General features: G+C 33.8%; 1 protein-coding gene across 2 annotated transcripts in view; it reads right to left on the reverse strand.

The window, feature by feature from the left end:
- Positions 1 to 22520, reverse strand: part of SPOCK3 (SPARC (osteonectin), cwcv and kazal like domains proteoglycan 3) — a 489739-nt gene that overhangs the window by 152178 nt on the left and 315041 nt on the right. For both annotated transcript variants that reach the window (XM_059174767.1, XM_059174763.1), the window contains exon 6: positions 11500 to 11614. In XM_059174767.1, the coding sequence (XP_059030750.1) occupies positions 11500 to 11614 (115 nt within the window). The remainder of the gene's footprint in view (positions 1 to 11499; positions 11615 to 22520) is intronic.

A 22520-nucleotide genomic window follows, 5' to 3' on the forward strand; every position in this document is an offset into this window, starting at 1 on the left:
TTCTCATGCATTATAAGAGTTCTTAATGGCATCTAGAAAGATGAATCCTCTCTAGAAGGTTTTCAATTTACTTTGCCCAGAGCTGTGGCTTTATGAAATGCATTTCTTAAAAAAATAAGACTTGAAAGTCAAAATTACTCCTTGATCCTTGGGCTTCAGAATTAGTGTTAGCAAGCATGAGACATTAATCTCATTGTCTCCATTAGAGCTCTTGGTGATCAGGTACGTTATCAATGAGTGGTCATATTTGGAAGTAATATTTTCTTCTGAGCAGTACATTTCAACAATAGGCTTAAAATATTCAGTAAACATGTTGCAAATAGATATGTCATCATCCAGGCTTTCCGATTCCATTTATGGAGCATAGTCAGAGTAGATTAGCATAATTGTTAAGGGCCCTGGGGTTTTTGGAATGGTCAATGAGCATAGGCTTCAACTTAAAGTCACCAGATGCATTAATCCCTAACAAGAGAATCAGCCTGTCTTTTGAAGCTTTGAATCCAGGTATTGACTTCTCTTCCCCAGACATGAAAGTCCTAGATGGCAAAGTCTTATAGAAGACTGTTTCATCTATACTGAAAATCTGTTGCTTAGTGCAGCCACCTTCATCTGTTATCTGAGCTAGCTCTTCTGGATAACTTGCCTCAACTTCTACATCAGCAAGCTCTTTACCTTGCACTTTCCTGTTACAGAGACGGCTTCTCTCCTTAAACCTCATGAACTAACACTTACTAAGGTCCAACATTTATTCCAGAACTTCCTCACCTCTTTCAGCCTTCATAGAATTGAAGAGAGTTAGGGACTGGCTCTGGATTAGGCTTTGGTTTAAGGGAATGTTGTAACTAGTCTGACCTATCCAGACCACTCAAACTTTCTTCCTACAAGCAATATAGTTGTTTTACTTTTTTATCATTCAAGTATTCACTGGAATAGAATCTTTAATTTCCTTCAAGGACTTTTCCTTTGCATTCACAACTTGGCTAATTGGTACAAAATGTCTAGCTTTTGGCCTGTCTTTGCTTTCAACATGCCTTCTTTAGGATTCTTACTCATTTCTAGCTTTTGATTTAAAGTAAGAGACATGTGATCCCTACTTTCACTTGGACACTTACAGGCCATCATAGAGCTATTAATTAGCCTAATTTCAGCATTGCTGTGTCTAGGGAAAGAGAGGGAAGCTCAAGGAATGAGAGATAGGAGGCAGTCAGTGGATAAGTCAGAATACACACATTTGTCAATTAAGTTCATCATTGTATATGGATGCAATTTGTGGTACCCCAAAATAATTACAGTGGTAATATCAAAGACTACCGAACATAAATCATCATAACAAATATAATAATAATGAAAAGCTTTGAAATATTATAAGAATGACCAAAATGTGACATAGACACTTGATATAAACAAAGGATTTCAGAAAAATAGCACCAATAGGTTTGGCCAATGCAGGGTTGACACAAACCTTTAATCTAAAAACCATAATATCTGCAAAACACAATAAAGCAAACTGCAATAAAATGAGGTATGGTGTATTTTAAGTTGTATATATCCATTAAATTTATAATGTTCAGGTTCCTCTTGTGTCTAACTTGTATACCAATAACACCTACTTATTGTGAGGAGTAAATGAAATGACAGAGGCAAATTATCTGGCACATAAGCGATATCAGATATATATTATTTTTACCATTTTCCTTCACAGTCTACGTATTTATTGTGTTCTCTCAATCTCACCAGATTGGCTGGGATGGATTATATGTTGGGAATGGCAAATGAGTAGTAGTAGAAGGAAAAACATTTATTGAATACCAATTACATACACCAAGTCATTTGCATTTCTTCATTTAACTGGTGTATGCTGAAGTACAACCACTACTGATATTCTAATTGCCAAAGTCTGTGATCATTTCTTAAGCTTCATATGACAGAACATTCATCCTAAATTTGGGAGTCAAGTTTATTTTCTCTTCTAAGACAGAATCCTTCAGTTTCTGGTACACAATTCTTTCTGGATTCTCATTTCCATCATGGGCTTGTGCTTATCAGTCTTTTCCAGACCTTTCACATTTTGCACCTCAAGAGGATTTCAGTGTTTCTTCCAACCAGATCTCTTCCCTCAGATGTATAAACACAAATGTGTCTGCATTTGGATAGACCCTAGACTCTTTAAACCACTAATATTGGACCTACTGATTTTCCCTTTTAAACTAGATATTTTTATAAATTTCCATCTTGGTTTTATGATCATAATCTTCTCAGAAGTTGTCATTGACTGCTGGTCACATCACCTTCCCTAAATTCAAACAATCAACAAGTTCCTGACCATTTTGCTTATTAAATATTTCTTGAATACATCACCTGCTTCTTATCCCTAATACTTTAATCACTATCCTCTCAAGCCTCAGTTATTGTAAACCTCCCAACTGCTCTTGCTTTTTCATTCTTGAACTCTCATATTTAACCTGCACACATCCTTATTTGTGTTTAAAAATCCAAATATAACCCTTCTCTACATATTGAATTCACTGAAAATCTTTGTAGACTGGTTTGTCCAAACATTTATGCAAAATATTATTTCTTTGTTATTCATTATTCATTTTATTTTATTTTTATTTTTTTAAAGATTTTATTTATTTATTTGACAGAGAGAGATCACAAGTAGGCAGAGAGAGAGAGGAGGAGGAAGTAGGCTTCCTGCTGAGCAGAGAGCCCGATGCGGGACTCGATCCCAGGACGCTGAGATCATGACCTGAGCCGAAGGCAGCGGCTTAACCCACTGAGCCACCCAGGCGCCCCTCATTTTCTTTTAAACTATGATTTCCAAATAAACTAAACAAATGAATAGTGAAAAGATACATTGTTTAAAAAAACACAAAAATCATGAAGAACTTCAAAATATACTTCTAAAATTAGTTGTGGAGGCATATAGAATACAATGAAATACAGTTTTAGTTTTGTAAACATTTTGAAATAGGACATATTTTACATTCTTTAATTTGTGAATAGAAAATCAATCACAGGGGCACCTGGGTGGCTCAGTGGGTTAAAGCCTCTGCCTTCGGCTCAGGTCATGATCCCAAGGTTCAGGGATTGAGCCCCGCATCGGGCTCTCTGCTCAGCAGGGAGCCTGCTTCCCTTCCTCTCTCTGCCTGCCTCTCTGCCTACTTGTGCTCTCTCTCTCTCTCTGTCAAATAAATAAATTTAAAAAAAGAAAAAGAAAAAGAAAATCAATCACACAATTGCACTATTTTTTTCTCTTCTCATTTTAGACATTTGTAAAGTAACAGGTAATTTGATACAGAATCTATTCTATTTCTAAGATTAAGTAATTTATTTAGTAAATTCACTAATAGTAACTCATCAAAACTATTAAAAGTAGTATCAGCAAATAAAGAAATATAAAGTAATACATACAGTGTCTTTAGTTCAACTAAATTACTTATTCTAAATATATTCTACAGAAAAAGAATCTATTTTCATTTTTTTTTATCTTTGTATTCAATCTGGCTTCATGGTTTCTTCTATAAAATATATATATCTAAAGTTGATGGTCTATTTTTTCCTATCTTCCAAAATAACACATCAATTTTTTATGGAACTATATAAATACTTCATTGACTTTGCTTTTCTTTCTTATTTTGAGACTTAAAATTATCATCAGGATCCTGGGAACTCATTGAAAGTTTTGGAAAAAGCTAGTAAGCTACATAAAGAAACTATAATTTAAACTCTGAAATGTTATTCCAAAGGACTATTTAGAATATATGATGCTAACTTTAAATGTATTTTATGGTTCCTTTACTTACAAAAAAATTTCTTAGGAGATCTAAATACAAAACAATTGACCTTACTTCCACATTTTGAAAAATTATAATTCTATATTAGAAGTGGAATAGCAAACATCTCATAATCTTACATTATCTTCAATATTGGTGGAGAACAACACTGTTTAACATGGGGGAGATTATACTTTTTTAGATATGTATTGTATGGATGGGAGACAGAGGGTGTATGTATTACTGGAAATAGTATTATTTTATATTTTTATTTGTGATTATGCAATTATTATTTCTTTTCTTCCTTGCACTATGCTTAAATATAAAGTGGCTTCTGTATTAGGATTTAAGTCTCTAAAGTAAAAAGAAGATGAGACTAGTATAATAAAGGTACAAGTGCAGAACAGTTTGGATGACAATATCCCTCTATTTGGTTCATTTTTATTTGTTCTTTCAAGAAATGTTCTTTCAAAGCAATGTACAAAGTTTACCATGCAAATATCAGGAAAAGGGTTGGCTGATATCAAACTCTTAATGATCTCAACATATCCATTTTGAATTCAGAAATGTTCAGTGTCTGACTTCATCTCTTGTTTGTCTCTAATTTAACTAAAAGTGATGATAGACCATATCACAGTGGAAACTGATTCTGATTGGACTTGTGTCAATTCTGATTTGTTGGGGCCTATTCCATACTTGCTGTTAAATATTGTGACTATCACTCCTGCTTTTAAAAAGAGTTCTTACACGTTGTAAACAATTATTTTCAAACAATGAATTAGATATACCCTTGAAAGGAGTTAACAAAGACAATGTATAAATTGTCCTTTGGTAGTGTAAGAACTAATTTAGGACTATATCCCCCTTTTATACCTGATAACATACAACTGCATAGACTTAAGATATAGAACTTTTAACTAGATAAAGATTAATCCTACAATAATTTTATGCAGAAAATAAAATATTTATGTAAAATTTGAAATCAATCACCTAAACAGCAACACACAAAAAAATACTTTTTCAAGGAAGAGCTACAGCTATCTCCACATTTAAAACCATCCCTTTCCAAAAATAGTCAATGATATGGTATTACATAATGACAGAAGGTAGATACTTTTTTTGTTGAGAAGTATAACTTATAGAGATGTTGAAGCACTATGTTGTGCACCTGAAACTAATGTTGCATTGTCAAGTATACTACAAAAAATAAATGGTGTATGTGTGTGTACATAAAGTAAAATTATGGACGAACTTATAATTTATTAATATTATTTTTCATGGAGAAATATTCATGTTCTAAGAGCATATTAGTACACTAATGTTAAACTGTTTCCTATTGAAAATTTATTCCATCATAAAGGAATTTTTTAAAGTCCATATGAGAAATAAATGTTAAAAGTATTTTTCTTTTTGCCAATTGGAAGAAGGCATAATTAAGTTCTTACTCAATGTTCTTTCTTTAACTAAATTCATTTATTATCATAGTACAATAATTAAGTAAATTATGTTTCTTAATAGGGCTCTGTAGGATCCAGAGCAATGAAGTGAACAGAGAGAAAAATGGCTGTTGGAACACAGAACTCATCCCCATAAAACTTCTGTGGATAAAACCCATCAGGCTTTCTAGTTTAGCACGTCAAGAGACAAACCTATATGTTTTAACATGTTTAAATACATACTTCCCACATGTATTTAAAAACATTTTAATCAGTCTTGGATGAAGTAACTTTCATTACAAGAAGAGCTCTTTTTTTTTCCTGTTGTTGAATGATCTGTGACTCCACACATGACTTTGGTGAGCACTATGATCTCTGATAGAAGACGGACTCAGAACAATGTCTTCTTTGTGCCTGATGTGAGTCCCAAGCAAGAACAAAAGCAAGCACAATGTCCTCGTGCTTCATGGTTAAACCCATTGTGCTTGAAAATGTGTGGCTGATATCAAGGCTCAATGTTTGAAAAATAGGTTTTTACGTTGCCCTCGGCAGCAACATATGAATCAAAACTGCTTTCTTCTAACTTTCTAGTCCTATAGTGCCAACTTAACACTAATACACACAAATTCTGATACAAACTAAATAGCAAAAACAAGTACTGAAGAATTCAAGAATTTTTAAATAAACTCCACAAAATTATAATCGCAAAAACAATGAAGGAATTAAGGTATAGGTGTTAACAAATGTGTTTAGAGTTGTAGTTAAAAATATAACTTTCCTGAAGATCTTAAATGACTAGAGAGAGTGTTTTTAGTTAACAAAAACAATATCCTGGAAAACATGCATTAATATATTTAAAATCTAAATAAGCAGACAGTTATTTGAGAAAGCATAAATTAGCACAATTGTATGAAAAAGATGTAGCTGCACACAATAAACACACACATAAACTTTGCAAAGACCAGTAGTTATGAAAATAATGTGAAAGATTTATCAAAGAAAATAACCCATAATAGCTCCTTCACCACAGAATTCAAATGCTGTTATGTCAAACGTTCAATGCACAGTTAATTTCCTGTGTATAAATATTACAGATTAAAGAAATGAAATCTCTCAAATCTGATAAAAAAGCATAAGAATAAAATTTAAAATAACTTTTAAGGGGTTCCTGGATGCTTCAGTGGGTTGAAGCCTCTGCCTTTGGCTCAGGTCATGATCCCAGGGGTCCTGGTATAGAGCCCCACATCGGGCTCTCTGCTCAGCTGGGAGCCTGCTTCTCTTCCTCTCTCTCTCTGTGCCTGCCTTTCTGCCTACTTATGATCTCTGTCTGTCAAATAAATAAATAAAATCTCTAAAAAAATAAAATGACTTTTAACGTATGAGAAATTATATACTTTATTAGACTTCAGCAGCATTTAACAAGCGTCATTAATTATAAAATAAAATAGAAATTCAAAGATGGTTTAATTTGAGGGAATGCATCCATAAGTTTTTACAATTTATATGTGTGTGTGTGTGTGTATACATATATATATACTGTTTTGCAGATGAAAAAATTGGGAGTCATAAATTTAAATATAATGCCAAAGGTTACACACCCAGTATAAAGCTATTCTAGAATCTATACTTTCATCCAATAAATTATGCTACCCCACATAAAACGGAAGTTCTGTAAAGGAGTTACACACAAACATACCACACAATCAAAATTAGAAGCAAGCAAGTCTAGTATGCAGGCTAATAGTTATATTGATTGAGCATCAAATAATTTGATGCTCTTAGAGAAAGAAGCAAAACGAGAAAAAGATTGAGTTATAAGAGTCCCAATTTCTGAAAAAAGGAAACTTGAGTTGTACAAAAAAAATTCAGATGAGGATGTAATGGAAACTGTGAACCACAGGACCAAAAAAACCAACCTGATATTTTTTATTAGCATTCTATAAATCACCCAGTCAGGCTAATTTACATGTCATGTCCTCACATAGTTACCATTTTGTGAGCATGTTGTGTATGGTGAGAACATCTGGCTTCTATTCTCTTAGCAAGTCTCTAATATTCAAAATGGTGTTATTAACCACAGTTGGCATGCGGTACCCTCGGTCTCTAGACTTACTCAACCTTTGTAACTGTGATTTTACACCCTTTGACCAACCTCTCCCTGACTTCCCTGATCTCCTCACCTTTGGTAATCACTTTTCTATTCTCTGGTTCTATGTAGTCAACCTTTTAAAGATTCTCAACATAAGAGAGACCATGCAGTTTTTTTCTTTCTTCTTCTGGCTTATGTCAGTTAGCATAGTGTTGTCTGGGTTCATCCATGTTGCTGCATTTGACAGAATCTTCTGCTTTAGCATAGCTTGGAATGAAATGTTACATATCACAATTTCTCTATTCACCCAACACTGAATACTTAGGTTGTTTTCATACCTTGTAAATAATGCTGCAGTGAGCATGGAAATACAGATATCTCTTTGAGATACTGAATTCATTTTCTTGGTTATATACCCAGAAGTGGTATTGCTGATCATATGGTAGTTTTTTTAGTGTTTGGAGGAAGCTCCATACTATTTTCCACAATGGCTATTCCAATTTACAGTGTACAAGTATTGCCTTTCCTCCACATCCTCATCAACACTTGTTTTCTTTTATATTTTTGATAATGTTGAAATATTTTATGGGTTCTCTTCATTTTTCTTGCTGTCTCCACTCCAAATCAATATTTCAAACTATGAAGGTGTGTGAATGTGTTTAAATGCATGTTGAGGTGAGGGTAAAAAGCATTAGAATGATACTTAAAATTAATAAAAATTTTAAGAGATTAGATACACAAAATCTTAATAACCATATAGAATACATAATTGTTTTTTTTAAAGTATTTGGGGGATTAGAATACTCCAATTTGAAACTAAAAGGAAATGTCATTTAAAGGGTCTTCTGAATCTAGCCAGACAAGTGAATGACCTAATGGAACACTTATGGCATATCATAGGTCTACAGTTTACTGTGCTTATAGACCACTCCTGTGTAGATCATCTAAAATATGTCAGGGTATATTCCTTTGAAACTAGATTTAATAGCTACAAAATAAACACTTTCTAAGGTCCTTTCCATTGCTCTTAATCTTTGGTCCTGCAAGTCCCTCCTAAAATGTAGGATTGCATTGTATAATATATGCAAGTTCTATGGAAAATGTTCTTTTCATAGACCATGGTTACAACTTGAATCTCTTATTAACCTGAGTATATAAAATATATTAGCTTAAAAAATCATCTGAAATGTCAATAGTCTTTGAATGAAATTGATTAACCTTCTAAATAATCATTCTCTGTGTGTACTAAATGATAAACTTCAAAAAATGGTGACTGAGGGGCAGAAAGTAATACACTATAGGAACATAGAAGCATGTGGCCTTTTTAATCTTGATTTTATGGGTTTGAAAAATAGAAAAGTGTATCATTAAGTTACCAATTGAAGAAGGGGTGTGCTTATTTACCTAAGTAAGTTCAGAATCTGGAATTCTAAAAATATAGGCTATTTTAAAAATTTTTGTTAGTTGACTGTATATACTTGGACCAATTTGTGCATATTCATTATTGAATACATTAGGAAAATTTTTTTCTACTTTATAAAGGAAATGTATTTTTATTAGTTTTTATAGATTACAGGTAGTTTTGAAGAATTTATTCTGCTTTAATATAGTGAAAACATAATATGGTGTCAATTTGATCTCAAATGCAGGAAACCAGAAAGATTTTAAAACTATTTCATTATTGGTAGTTTCTTCCTCACTTTCTTAAAACAGAGATGTTATTAAACAGAATTTCCTGCACTGCCAAAGTCAGTCTACTGAAGGCATGCTTCTAATGTAAATGGCAGTTGAAAGATTAGAAATGATACTGAACTAAGTTTTACATTTCCCATGTCTCTTGGCCTTTGACACTGTGTAGAAATGGAATTCACAATTTTCTGTATTGCTCTTCCACAGCAGCTAGCAAAATCCTGTCCTCGCTTTGCCCTGACAATCCATCAGAACAGGATTATTTTAAATTCTTCTTTTGCCTCTCTTTCCACACACAATTGAACACAAGTGATCTTTATCCCCTGACAATATGACTTTAAGAAAAGTTTCCTTCTGGACATATTAATATAAACATCGCCCAGAGAATCTGAACAACATGAAACAATCATTGTTTACTCACAAGAATCCTCTTCTCAAATATGTTACTTTTCATATTTGAAGCATATGAAGTTCCTTTGGCAGTTTGTGGGAGGACAGGATATATTGATCGATATCAAACATATATTCTCATTCAAACATAAGTTCAAAAGTAGGAGCCTTCTTTTATTTATTTATTTATTTATTTATTTATTTATTTATTTATTTGGCAGAGAGGTAGACAGAGAGAGGGGGAAAGCAGGCTCCCTGCTGAGCAGAGAGACCCACACAGGGCTCAATCCCAGGACCCTGAGATCATGACCTGAGCTGAAGGCAGAGGTTTAACCCACTGAGCCACTCAGGTGCCCCAAAAGTAGGAGTCTTCTTTTAGGGAAACCTTGTTGAAGAGAGTGATGTATCAGAGAAATATGCTAATTATGATACTCCTTTTCAAATGTTCTTAATAGTCTCCAGTGAAAAGAATGAGACATGGATATTGAATACCAAGGTAAGATTTACTTTGTACCTGAAGTGATTTTCAGAGGAAAATGTATTCAATTATATAAAAAAGGGAGTGGATATAAGGAAGACAGAGATGTTAAAGTAGTTCAGTTGAAGGAAAACTATAATTAGCTCTTAATTCTATGGGGGCTGATTAATATATCCAAGGTCATGCTGAATATCCTAATTTGGACTATGCTAGAAAGAGTGGATAGGGGATATGGAGGGTGGGGAATCCAGTAGGATGCAAGCTCTGAAGCTGGACATAAGGTGGTATAGGGAACAAAGGTAAGGCTTAAAAAACAGGGTTCTTGGAAGGCAACTTAGACCTTTTCTTTCACCACATGCTGCCTTTGTGCACATTGCCTAAAGTTTAAGCACTAGCTCACCATGAATTTCCAAGTCAATTTGCTTTTCAGTATTAAAGTTGACTTAGTTGCCTTATTAAAGGCGATATGATAACATCGGTTTCCATTTTTTAAATCTTAAATATTACCTAATAAGTAAAGACCAATATAAATGGTATGATTAAAGTTCAAGGGTTTTATAATCATTATATTGTACACTTAAAACTAATATTACATTGTACATTAACTAACTGGAATTTAAACAAAAACCTTAAAAAATACCCTTTATCTGTAATAAAACATTTGTCGTGGTACTGTAACATGGAATATCAAGTATACCGTGCTTGCTTAACAAAATATGTAGTTTATATCAAATGAACTTCATATTAACTAAGATTTTTCCTATCTGCTAATCAATTATTTGTATTTTCCATAAAAAGGGCAACAAAAAATTCACTTCTCTGCATTAAGGACCCACAGTAATAACTACTAAATTACAAGATTCATATGATTGCAAAATATATGATAGATGATGATGATGCTCTATAAAATAGTCTTTGACTTAAAGGAACATCTATTCCATGTATTTCCTTCCTTATCTATAGCTATGAAGAAGTGAAACTGCTATGGAGATATTTTTAAAGGCATAAACAGTATTCAAACATGTAAATAATACTGTATAAGTTACAATAAATGATCTATGAAAGACAAATTGTATACAATGACACATAGGGAGTTAAATGTATTTTATTATTTTATTATTAGACATCAAACCAATAAAAAAAATCTAAAGACTCCAGGCCTAGTCAAAAGAAAGTTTAATTTATGAAATCATTTCAGTATGAATTTCAACACACACACAATATATGAGGTAGACATTTTTATTTTAAAAGGATTGTACTAATTGACTAGTTTCACATCTGATCCAACTACTTTATCACTTACTACTTTACCACTGACTTGCTCCAAAATTTAAAAAAAAAGGAATATCAAACACATTTTAGAAACAATAATTTATAGAAGGTATAGCTTTAGATTTCCTATATATGATGAACATGTAGGAAAGAAACATCCAACTGTTACTATCAAGATAAACAGAAATTAAAAAAATATTACTTGCTATAATACTTGTGACTAAAAAGAAAGTTCATTTACAATGTACTTACTATTTGGTATTACTGTTAAGTAGTAAACTTTATTTTGTATTTAATGACAACATTTATTGCAAAACATCTTAATAGGGAAAACAAATGCAAAACTATAAATAAATTTTCATCACTTACCTCTCTTAACATTTCTGCTTGTACTTGTGGACTTAAATGAAGGACACGGGCAACGTCCTTCACATTTGACTGAGATCTGTTTTCCTAAGACACATGCCTGATGCTCTAGTTTGCACTGTATATAAAGAGAAAAAAAACCATTTAGATACATTTAGTTATATCAATACAAAGTCAAGAAAGGGGCAATAGCACACTGGTAATTCTATTACACATGCTATGATAGACAAATGGAAAAATAGTATGGAAGGAAGAACATTACATCTGATTTCAATTCTATGAGTACTAATCCCTAAATGCAACATTTAGAGTTGGTTTCTTAAATGCTCTCAGGCTTGATTTTCTCATATAGATCATTGGAATAATAACACTGAATCTACAGAGCTTTACGAATTAAACAGGTGGTCTTCCTAGAGTGGTAGGTACCATGAACTGGGCTCTCAGATGTTAACAAAATCTGAATTAAATTCGTCAAAATTATTATGGCACATGAAGTTTTGTTTTGTTTTCTTTAGTTTAGCTAAATTTTGTTTTGGTTTTGTTTGTAAACATGACTCTTTGTAGCATTTTAAACCTGAGTATCCTTAACTCGTTAATATTTCAGAACTGTTCAATTTAACATGATTTAAAAAATTGTAAACCTACTCCATCTTTTAAGAGGCAATAATTGCCTTCCTACTCTAAAAGAAATAGATCTTGCTAATTCTGAAGTAATGTGATTTCTTTAATGGCTACGTCCATAAATTTACTCAGTGCAAATTATTTTCAAATTAAATAGGGCAGACTTTCTGGCTCCAATCGACAAATGCACCAGTGACTAATTTAATTCAGCTTCAGCTGATACCAAAAAACAGTGAGTACACCCCTTGACTAATCACATTACTCCTATCTGTAAAACATTTTTTCTTTGTCAAATAACTCTCTAATGGACAGGCAAAATTCATAACTAGCCTTTCAACAAATGAGTTAAAATTATTATATTTGGATTATATATGTAATGGCTTGATGGCCTTTTTGGAGGAATAAACCCTTTCAAAAAATAATTTTTTTATTATTATTCAATGTTTCAGTAAGGAAACATTAAGGAAATGATTTTGACATGTAAAATCACAGTGAATTTTGAATGTAATTAAAATGCCCAATGGCTAAATCAAAAATAAAAATAGAAAAGAAATTAAAAGCACTTTAATGAAAGCCAGATAAGTTATATAAAACTTTGAGAACTTAAATGTAATATTTTTTACTCTAATTTCTTTTAACTTACTATTTTAGAACCCTGTATCTGGTTATATGAAATTCTGACTCATGACATAATTTAAGAAAAGTTCAAGAGCAATTGTAAATGGTATGTGAACAAAGTCAAAAGTCAATATTAATTATAGCTAATATTAAAATTTAAAATTTGAAAATATGTTAGCTGTCTTCAAAAATGTGTTGTGGCATACTCATTTATGTTCTAAATGTGGTTTATTTTAAAAGTGATTTTTTTTAATTCAAAGAAAATGAAAGCCTGAAAGTAACTGAGCGAACAACAAAAATACATGAGCTGTGAGTTTAAAAAGTTTCAACTCTTAGATAACTTTCTTTGACATAAAAAACAAAAATTTCTAAGCTGTCTAAAATTAGCATGTGATGACATTACAGCTTTGAAAAAGAATTACTTTATAGATAAAACAATTTCTTTTTCAGAATGGTTCTATCAAACACTTTTTTTCCTGTATACATTTCTATCAAGACCAACAGAATCAGAAGGAAAGCAAATCTACCCCATTGTTGATAGTTTTAAGAATCTATTTCCTGTAATCAGAAAACCAGTTAGTTTTTTTTTTTTTTTTTTTTTTTTTTTACTTATGGATTGATTTTCAAAAAACAGCATCATGAAGAATTTTATCCAAAGAATATTAGAACACTAAGAGTACTATTTTAAAATATTTTTTTAGCTACACCCAATGATTGGATTTCTAATTAATGACATTCAATTTACTTAATTATCACAAAGCTGAAATATTTATAAAGGTATAAGTGAACTAAAATATCACATAAAGGGCATGCTCATTAGTTTATAATTACCAAAAAATGGAAATTCTGTAGAGAAAGACATGATTAATGCATTCCTGATTATCTAAGACCCTGAGTATTGAGAATATTTAAGGTAGGAGTTACTATGAAAAGCAAGCCTGCAAAATGATTTTTTAATGGTCAAAGTTGACACTTGTCAGGGAAAGCAAGTTAAAGTCATTTGTTTAATCACAGGATCAAAGAAGAAAATATGATCTTACTATAGGAGAGATCTGGTCTGCCCATACCAAAGACCCCAACCATCAGGGTAATAGACACTGGGACAGGCTATTATTGTAAATTTTTAAGATAATGCAATCACCATGGCCTTGTTGAATGGCTTTGATCAGAGGTTCTCCGATGAAGTCATTTTGCCCCTCGGGGACACTTGGAAACCTTTTTGGTTGTTAGAGTGGTGAAGGAGGGATTGTAGCTAGCACTTACTGGAGGCCAGAAATGATGCTAAACATACTTCAAGACACAAGTAAGGCCCCCAAAATAAAGCATTATCTGACTTCAAATATCAGTATTGTCCTGATTTAGCTCTGGACAATGAATAATTAACTAAACTCTCAGAATCCCTTCCATATTTCCTTAGGAATTTTTTCTTGGTCATTGGTTAAAGTAACTCGCAGTAAGATTTAAAAAAACAAAAACAAAAACAAACAAACAAAAAAAAACAAGGGAAAAAAGAAAAAAACAATGCATAAACTACCAGTTACAAGTTCTGAAATTATCCAGAAAAAAAAAAGAAAAGAAAACAGAAACAGACAAAGACAAATCAGCTAAAACAAAATACACAGCATGTAAATGATGACTTTTACTGATGTATCCCTCTGTGTCAAACACTGTGTTACGCAGTTTGATGCATTATATTTTGATCACTGAGGTAAGACAGATACATACATATATATATATATTTTATTTATTTTTTTTTTTAATAAGTCTTTCAGGGGTTCCTGGGTAGCTCAGATGGTTAAGCATCTGCCTTCTGCTCAGGTCATGATCTCAGGGTCCTGGTATTGAGCCCCGCATTGGTCTCCCTGCTCAGAGGAGAATCTGCTTCTTCCTCTCCTTCTACCTCTCCCCCTGCTTGTGCTCTCTTTTTCTCTCTCAAATGAATAAATAAAATCTTAAATAAAGAAACAAATAAATAAGTAAAGTCTTTCAAATAAAGCTAAAAATATTTTATGCAACTGATCAAAAATATATGGCTAACATGGAATTTGAGCACTATTTTATAGTGCTTCTCATGAAGAACAAGTATATAATTAGCAGTAGCTAAAAATTGCAACAATGTTCTGCTTCTTTTTGTAATGATAAAAATTTTGATTCAAATGAAAAAAATAAATTGAAAATTTAGAATATCATGAATCACTTTTTTAGTGTTTGTTTTAATCTCCTTAGACTAAAATATTACATTATATATCTTTATCAATATCTGAGACATGATCTGAGCTCTCATGAATAGAATTCCTCATAGTCTGCTCTAACTAACTCTTTTGAAAGTATATGTCTTCTCTTGAGTTTTTCTGGTCCCCACTTTGGTGTTTCCCATGCAAAGACAACCAAAGGAGGAAAAAAAGACTTGATTTAGACTTTAATCCATTCATTCATTGGGATTTACCAATTACGTGCACATGTTATTATTGTAGCATAAATAACAAGCAGGGAGTTAAGCACAGCAAAAACTTTTGGCAACCCTATGCCCTAAAGTGGACACTACCCCATTGTTTTCTCTGTCACTCTGATTTTCATTAAGAAATAAACCCCATTTATTTTGGACAAATGTCTCCTTTTCTTACCAGAAATTTTATTTTGGGAAACTAAATTTTACATACCAATGTTATAGCATACCTCTTAACACAGGGTCAACCTGTGACATGAGGCAGGTAAACTCATCTTCCTAATTTTTTTAAATTTATTTTTAAAATTTCTTTTCAGTGTTCCAGAATTCATTTTTTATGCAGCACACCCAGTGCTCCATGCAATATGTGCCCTCCACAATACCCACCACCAGGCTCACCCAACCTTCCACCCCCTCCCCCACAAAACCCTCAGTTAGTTCCTCAGAGTCCAGTCTCTCTGAGGAGAGAGAGGCAAATCCTTTACAGAGACAATAGTAGAGATGTGAGCATAGATGCTATTAAGCAAAATCAAAATGAGAAAAGAACCAAAAAAGTCCTGAGAATGTTAAAGTCTTTAATTCAAGCAACATTTATGGCTAGATGATATGCAAGTCGAATTCCTCTTACACCTTAAAATGTTTCTATCAGACATCTAGAAATTGGGTATTAAAAGGATTAGTTGAATTTAAACTGGGATGAGAAGACATAAGGACAGTAAGGACCCTTTAACCCAGGTTAATACATTTATAATCCCTGTCATGTAGTCATGAACCAGTTAGAATTTTGTATCAGTTGGCAACTAGACTATCTGACTAAGAACAGCCAGGAAAAAATGAAACAACAAATGTACATTATTTTTGAATCAATATATCTGATTTTCCAAACAGGAGTTATTATTACATATATTTTATTTTTCTTTCCAAATTGAATGCATCTCAATATATCAAAAAGAAATTTCTCATTTGGCACAGACCTTACAATATCTTACAGTGCAACATGAGAACATACCAAGGAGAAAGCAACCTGACCCTGACACATGGATTATGGACTCAGAGCTAATGCACTACTGTTTCAAATGGTTTCTCTTTGAAGAGTATCTGAGTATGCACATGGGATGGCTGTATTACATTCTGCCCTAAATACAGTTTAATTCAATGTAGTCCTAGGATGTCAGGATTGTATATTCCCTCACCTAAACTGAGATTGTGAATATATGCATATAAAGAAACCTTGCTGTTGTTTATATAACTAACTGATTTACTTGAGTTATAAGGTCACGTGCTATCAAGCGTCTCGATTTTGTGATCTCTGTTCACAATGCAGTGTTCATATATGCATTTTCCTCCTTGTCAGGATGTTGTAAACAGGTATCTTAGACTACAAAAGCTGGTAATAGATTTAGAAATTTTAAGAATCAAAAATATAGGGTGTCTATTTTATAATTATCCTCCTTCTCGTAAGTTGATGACAAATTTTGTCATCAAACCAAAATTCTTGTTTAAATTATTCCAGACAAAACATGCTTTCAATTATAAGTAATAGTTTCAATTAAAATAAAACCTACAAAACACAGTTGGATGACGTATATAATATATACATAACGTCAATGAAATCATTTTAACTTACTTTGATTTTTATTTTCATTGTTTATGTTAGTATAAAATATGGGCATTGACAGATAACCACTCAAACTTTCCAAGAAAGGTGCAGAGTGGTTAAAAGTAATTAAGAAATGGGTGAAAATAGAAGGTCATGATACCAAGTACTCCAAAAAATTAGGTTTATATATAAGAAGAAATTATTTTTACAGATATAAATGGGAGTAATTTTTATTTTTTATTTTTTTTTAAAGAATGGCCATAAGGGGCACCCAGGTGGCTTAGTCATTTGAGCTTCTTCTGACTCTTGGTTTCAGCTCAGGTCATGATCTCATGGGTCATGGAATTGAACCCAGTGTGGGGCTCTGTGCTCAGCAGGGAGTCTGCTAGAAAATTCTCTCCCTTCGTCCCTCCCACTGGAGCATGCTCTTTCTCTCTAAAATTTTAAAAAATTAAATAAATAAAAAATAAAAGAATGGTAACAAGTAACAAGGGATTTATTTCAAAAGATCACACAAGGGCATGAAAGATTCAGAATAGAAAGTTAAATTTAGCTAACAAGAGAAAAGGCTCTGAAGATCTCAAAGTTTTCAATGACTTTAACAATCATATAAACATAAAAATATTAAGGTGATGTAGCTTGGGCATACATTTAAATATCTATGGGGTTTACACACTTAAATTTTCATATTAACTATTTCAATGAACATAAGTTTGAGGAAATTTCTTGTTTATTATGCTTAAGAAATACTGAGAACCTATTTAAAATTATGTACTATTCTTATAGCTAAGATACACACTTAATGGTCTATCCTTCCTGAACAGCTTTATGCACTAATATCAGTGATAAACTTTGAAATATATTGGAATCGAAAGATAGGGAAACAGCGGTGCACGTAGTTTTAACAAAAAGGTATAATCACATAAGACTTCGTTTTTCCACTATGTAAACTTTTCCTCTTGAGCAAACCTGAGGGAGTAAACTTGGGAAGACAGTACCTCTGGAGCGCCCTCTATTGACCCACTACAGGAATACGTGTGCATCTAAGACCACAGCTCATCTGCACCTTTGAAAAGGAAGAATCCTGGCAATGTTGACTATGGAAAAGAGGAAGGACCGGCTAACTGGGGTGATCAAAACATTATGAGGGATGAGTTTCATTATGAGGGGTGAGTTTATATAGGAAAGGTGAAGATAAAAAGGAAAAACAACAAGAGTAAGGTGAGACAAAGATAGTGGAAAAAACCTAGTTAACCTTTCAGAAGTTAATAATTTCTTAAATATTCTAAATAAACAAGTATCCTTCTAAGATACACATGAATACAAATATATCTATAACTAATCCAAAGTCTGTGTCTCTCTCTATATATTTTAATACATATTAAAATATATAAAATATATACATTTTTAAAACTAAAAAACAAACCAAAATAAAACAAACATAACTCAATATGAGTTCATACTGATACCTCCAATTCCAATCCAACATCTCAGAATTCTTTCCAGCCTCCCATTTTCTGTATTTGTAAGTACTTTCTCCAATAATGAGAAACATGGATTTACTTATATGATCATTTTATTTTCTTAATTATCTAAGAGAACAATCCCATAGCTTGCTGGCAATCTCTTAAGCATAGAAATTCCAGGAACATTCCCCACTAAATACCCCACATGTCCATGCTATATTACAAAGTTCAACCCTTCTCTATTCACCACTCTGCAGTGAATCCACTAAATTTGGGCCAGGAAGAGGAAGAAAGGAACCCAACTTTTTTTTTTTTTCCCCTCCATTAATAACTAAGAGAAGAGTGTTGGAATCTTACGATGTGTGGCTGAGATTCAATAATGTCTCCCTATAGAAATTACTTTACAGATCTTGAAATTATTTTATTATATACGTATAAGATGAGATTTATTCTATTAGATTTTCTAGGTGAATTAACATGATAACTGTTCTGTAGTAATCTTCTTCATCTTTTATGGCTTTCATTGGGAAATCTAGGGGTTTTTTTTGGACACTGTAGAGCTACCCTACTATTTTGTAGTATTGGAAGACAAGACAGTCCCTGTAGATCTCCTTTGTTTCTGTATATCTCAGGAGCAGAGGCATTTGATAGCCTTTTGTTTGGTATTGTATCTTTGATTTTGTTTATATGGTAATATCTTTGCAAGGTAGAGATAATTCTGCCTCCTATTGGGAAGAAAGGGTAGGTCTGTTTGCTTCCCAGTAAAATAAAAATGATGTCTCCCAATAGGGCAAAGTTTGAGCAGGCTTGTTTGCAGCCCATTATGAAATATCCAGATTTCCTTAGCTGTGATACAAACCCAATGTGTGTAGAACATCCAACTAGGCTACTCTGCATAGTCCTTTGAGACTTGTAGGGAAAGGAGAATTGTTGCAAATATAAACATAAGTAATATGTAAGTAATAAGTAATATAAGTAATAAGTTGCTTTGTCTCTGACCCGGGAGTCTTAGGTCTTCTGCCAGTATTCATAAACTGTAGCATGTATTTGTAAGTAGGGTAAAAATCTTAGACTTTTCACAGTTCTTTTGTCAATGAGGATAGGATGCTTCTGGAGATATGGCTTTCTAGAAGTAAAAGGATAAAAAGCACCGTGGACCTGATCAGAAGATATGAGAAGACTGTCCTTGATCCAGGAGTGAATATTCAGAATACCCTCACGTGAGTCATGAGCCAAAAGTGGAAAAAGGGTCACCCTACTATTCTATCTGCTACTGAAAATTCTGAGCCTGAGCTGCAATAAGTAGGATTGGCTGAAACTGTTCAAATAATGCTTTGGTTATTGTTTACCAGCCTCCAGCAGGTGGAAAAATCTAGTGTTATATTGATATTAAAGTCAAGATTTATCTATTTCCAAATGAGACAGAAGCCATATACACTCATCCAAATTGTACTGAAGAACTTTGGGGTAGGTTAAAAAATCTGTGACTATGTTGGATGCAAGCACCATCCATCATGCCTGGTTCTGTTGGGGAAGGTGACCCTGGGTTCAACTGATGGGGCTTGGGCACAATTGCAATATTGAAGGTAAGCCAACATGACATTTCTTGTGGGGATTTTTTAACCAACTCAGTGCACATTGCTGTTGCTTCTACAGCTGAATGTGTAATAGGTATTGATGTACTATAGTAAACTCTAACATTCTCTACACAGATGATGTCCCGTTGTTGGAAAGTCAGAAACTTCAGTCTCAATGAATCAGACTGCAATATTGTTATACTTCCTTTAGCAAGGATGGCTAAATGAACTCCTGAAAAAATTCAGAAGCCTATTTGCTAAGTAAACTTTTTTTTTTTTTAATGACCATTTGGGTGGATTTGCAACACTCAGTCTCACCAATAGTGAAGGAAAACTGTTATCTCTTGAGTCATCACCACCAAAAAGCAGTCCAAGCACCTAACTAGGCTCTTCTAGTACCAACAGACTTATTTAGAAGCTATCCAACAAGCTATGTTATACTCCTGACCTTCAGGGCCCCACTATCTTAAAGGACCCTTTCAGCTACAAGTCTCTGTTGATACTTTTTTCAGATCGTGCTCTTCCTATTCCAGTTCTATCTGTTGATTCTGGTGATGACATTTTTGTCCTGTGAAACCAACATGCGTCATATGTTTGACTTTTTGGACAATCTGTAGCCTGACAACAGTGCAGGTTTTATCATAAAGTTACTAAGCAGGCTGGCAAGTGAGGCATCTAACACACCTTCCATGCCCCTCTATTGTCCACAGGCACCTGATATTGTGAGCATTTGTATGGTCTCTTAAAAAAAAAAATCTCAAAAATTTTTCTGACTCTGCATCCCTCATTTTAGCAAAGCAGTTTTGTCCCCGAATTTTGCTGTCTCCAGAAAAGGAACTTATCCTCTCAGCTATTTCCTAGTAATGAATAGGATGAAAAAAGGTTATACTTACCTATCTTAAATACTCAGGCTTTGGGGTACGAGGGTGGCTCAGTGGGTTAAAGCCTCTGCCTTCAGCTCAGGTCATGATCCTTGAGTCCTCGGATCAAGCCTCGCATCGGGCTCTCTACTAGGCAGGGAGACTGCTTCCTTTCCTCTCCCTGCCTCTCCCTGCCTCTCTCTGCCTACTTGTGATTTCTCTGTCAAATAAATAAATAAAATCTTAAAAAAAAAAAAAAAAAAAAAAACAATACTCAGGCTTTTTCATTCCTTCTTCTAACAGCTACCTCACGCTGGCCTGGTTGCTGTACCCTGAAGGTGACAGCCTGTCTAAAGGGGACCTTGGGAATTTAAGCTTACTTCTGACTCAGCCATCTGGGTTGTCTTGTTGGATTAACAGGGTCCTGGATCACATTGCTCACCACGTCTCCTTAGTTCATGCAGCTCAAAGTTGGGAGTCTCTCTAACTTTTACTTCCCTTGTCCCTGCTGGACTGGACTCCTATAGGTATAATATTTATGTAGAGAGTTTAGACATTGAGAGGAACAAACGGGGAATTTTACCTTTTGTAATGGTAATTTTGTAATGTAATTTTGTGTAATTTATGGAGGGAAAGCAAAGGGAGGGAACACTTTAAACTCTGAGAGAAATGGCCAAAGGAGAGACATTAATTCATGATCTTTTGTCTTTCAGAGCCATCCATATTTCTTTCCTCCTCAAGGAATGTACCCTTGCATGGTGTTCCCAAAGTGTTGCAAGTGCGTTAAGTATAACTACTGGATTTTCCTTTCCCTAGACATTTCTTTCTCTATTCTGTTTAACCTAACTGAGAAGTCTATCAGAAAGAGAAAGGGGTGGCACCAGCTCCTGAACGTTCCACACAAAGCACCTGCCAGTACCTCCCAAAGTCTTTTCCACTTTCATTTTCAGTCATTCAATGAGATAGCTCAATCCCACCAGTTGGTAGCTTCGATAAATAGGACAGGTTGAACAGACTGCTTTCAAGCATCACTCCAAAAAAAAGGGAGTAGAATTGGTTATGCTAATTCAGTTGGAAAATCAAGCATCTTCCGGTAGGCTGGAAGGTCACATTTGATGTACTGTCAATCTATGTCCCTTGAAAAATGTAATTCTTACTTGCAGGTCACAGCACTTTTAATAATATTTTGTTTCCTGGACACCATGTACACTGCTGAAACTGTTCTTTTGAATGGAATCCAGACATGAATAGCCCTCCATACAGTAAACATGGTGATTTGCAACTCAGCAATGGTTTAAGAGAACTTCACCTGTGTAGGAAGCACCACCAGTAAATCAGGTAGCTCAGAAAACCGAGATCGCTCCTCAATGAATCTACACTTACTCAGTTTCAAGTGGCATAATGGACTCAATTTTTAGGAACACCTTGCAAGAATTTCTCTCTGTAACACAAGATACCTGATTAGAAAAGTTGATATAGGGGCGCCTGGGTGGCTCACATGGTTAAGCCTCTGCTTTCAGCTCAGGGATTGAGTCCCGCATCGGCTCCTTGCTCAGCGGGTAACCTGCTTCTCCCTCTCCCTCTGCTGCTCCCCCTGCTTGTGCTCTCTCTCTGTCAAATAAATAAATAAAAAATCTTAAAAAAAAAAAGTTGATATAAATTTGTCACTGATCTTAAGTGAAGTATCAATGATACCACATTGTTCCTAGAAGGCATTCAGACCACCCTCAACTCACTGACCAGAAGTTTTTGGGTAGTTGTTCCTCCTTGCAGGCCAAGTGGGAGTCTGTGCCATCACTAAAGCTGTCTGCTCTATATGGATTAAATCCTCAAGCC

This window comes from Mustela lutreola, chromosome 1 (genome assembly GCF_030435805.1).
Source record: "Mustela lutreola isolate mMusLut2 chromosome 1, mMusLut2.pri, whole genome shotgun sequence".
Taxonomy (NCBI): Eukaryota; Metazoa; Chordata; class Mammalia; order Carnivora; family Mustelidae; genus Mustela; species Mustela lutreola.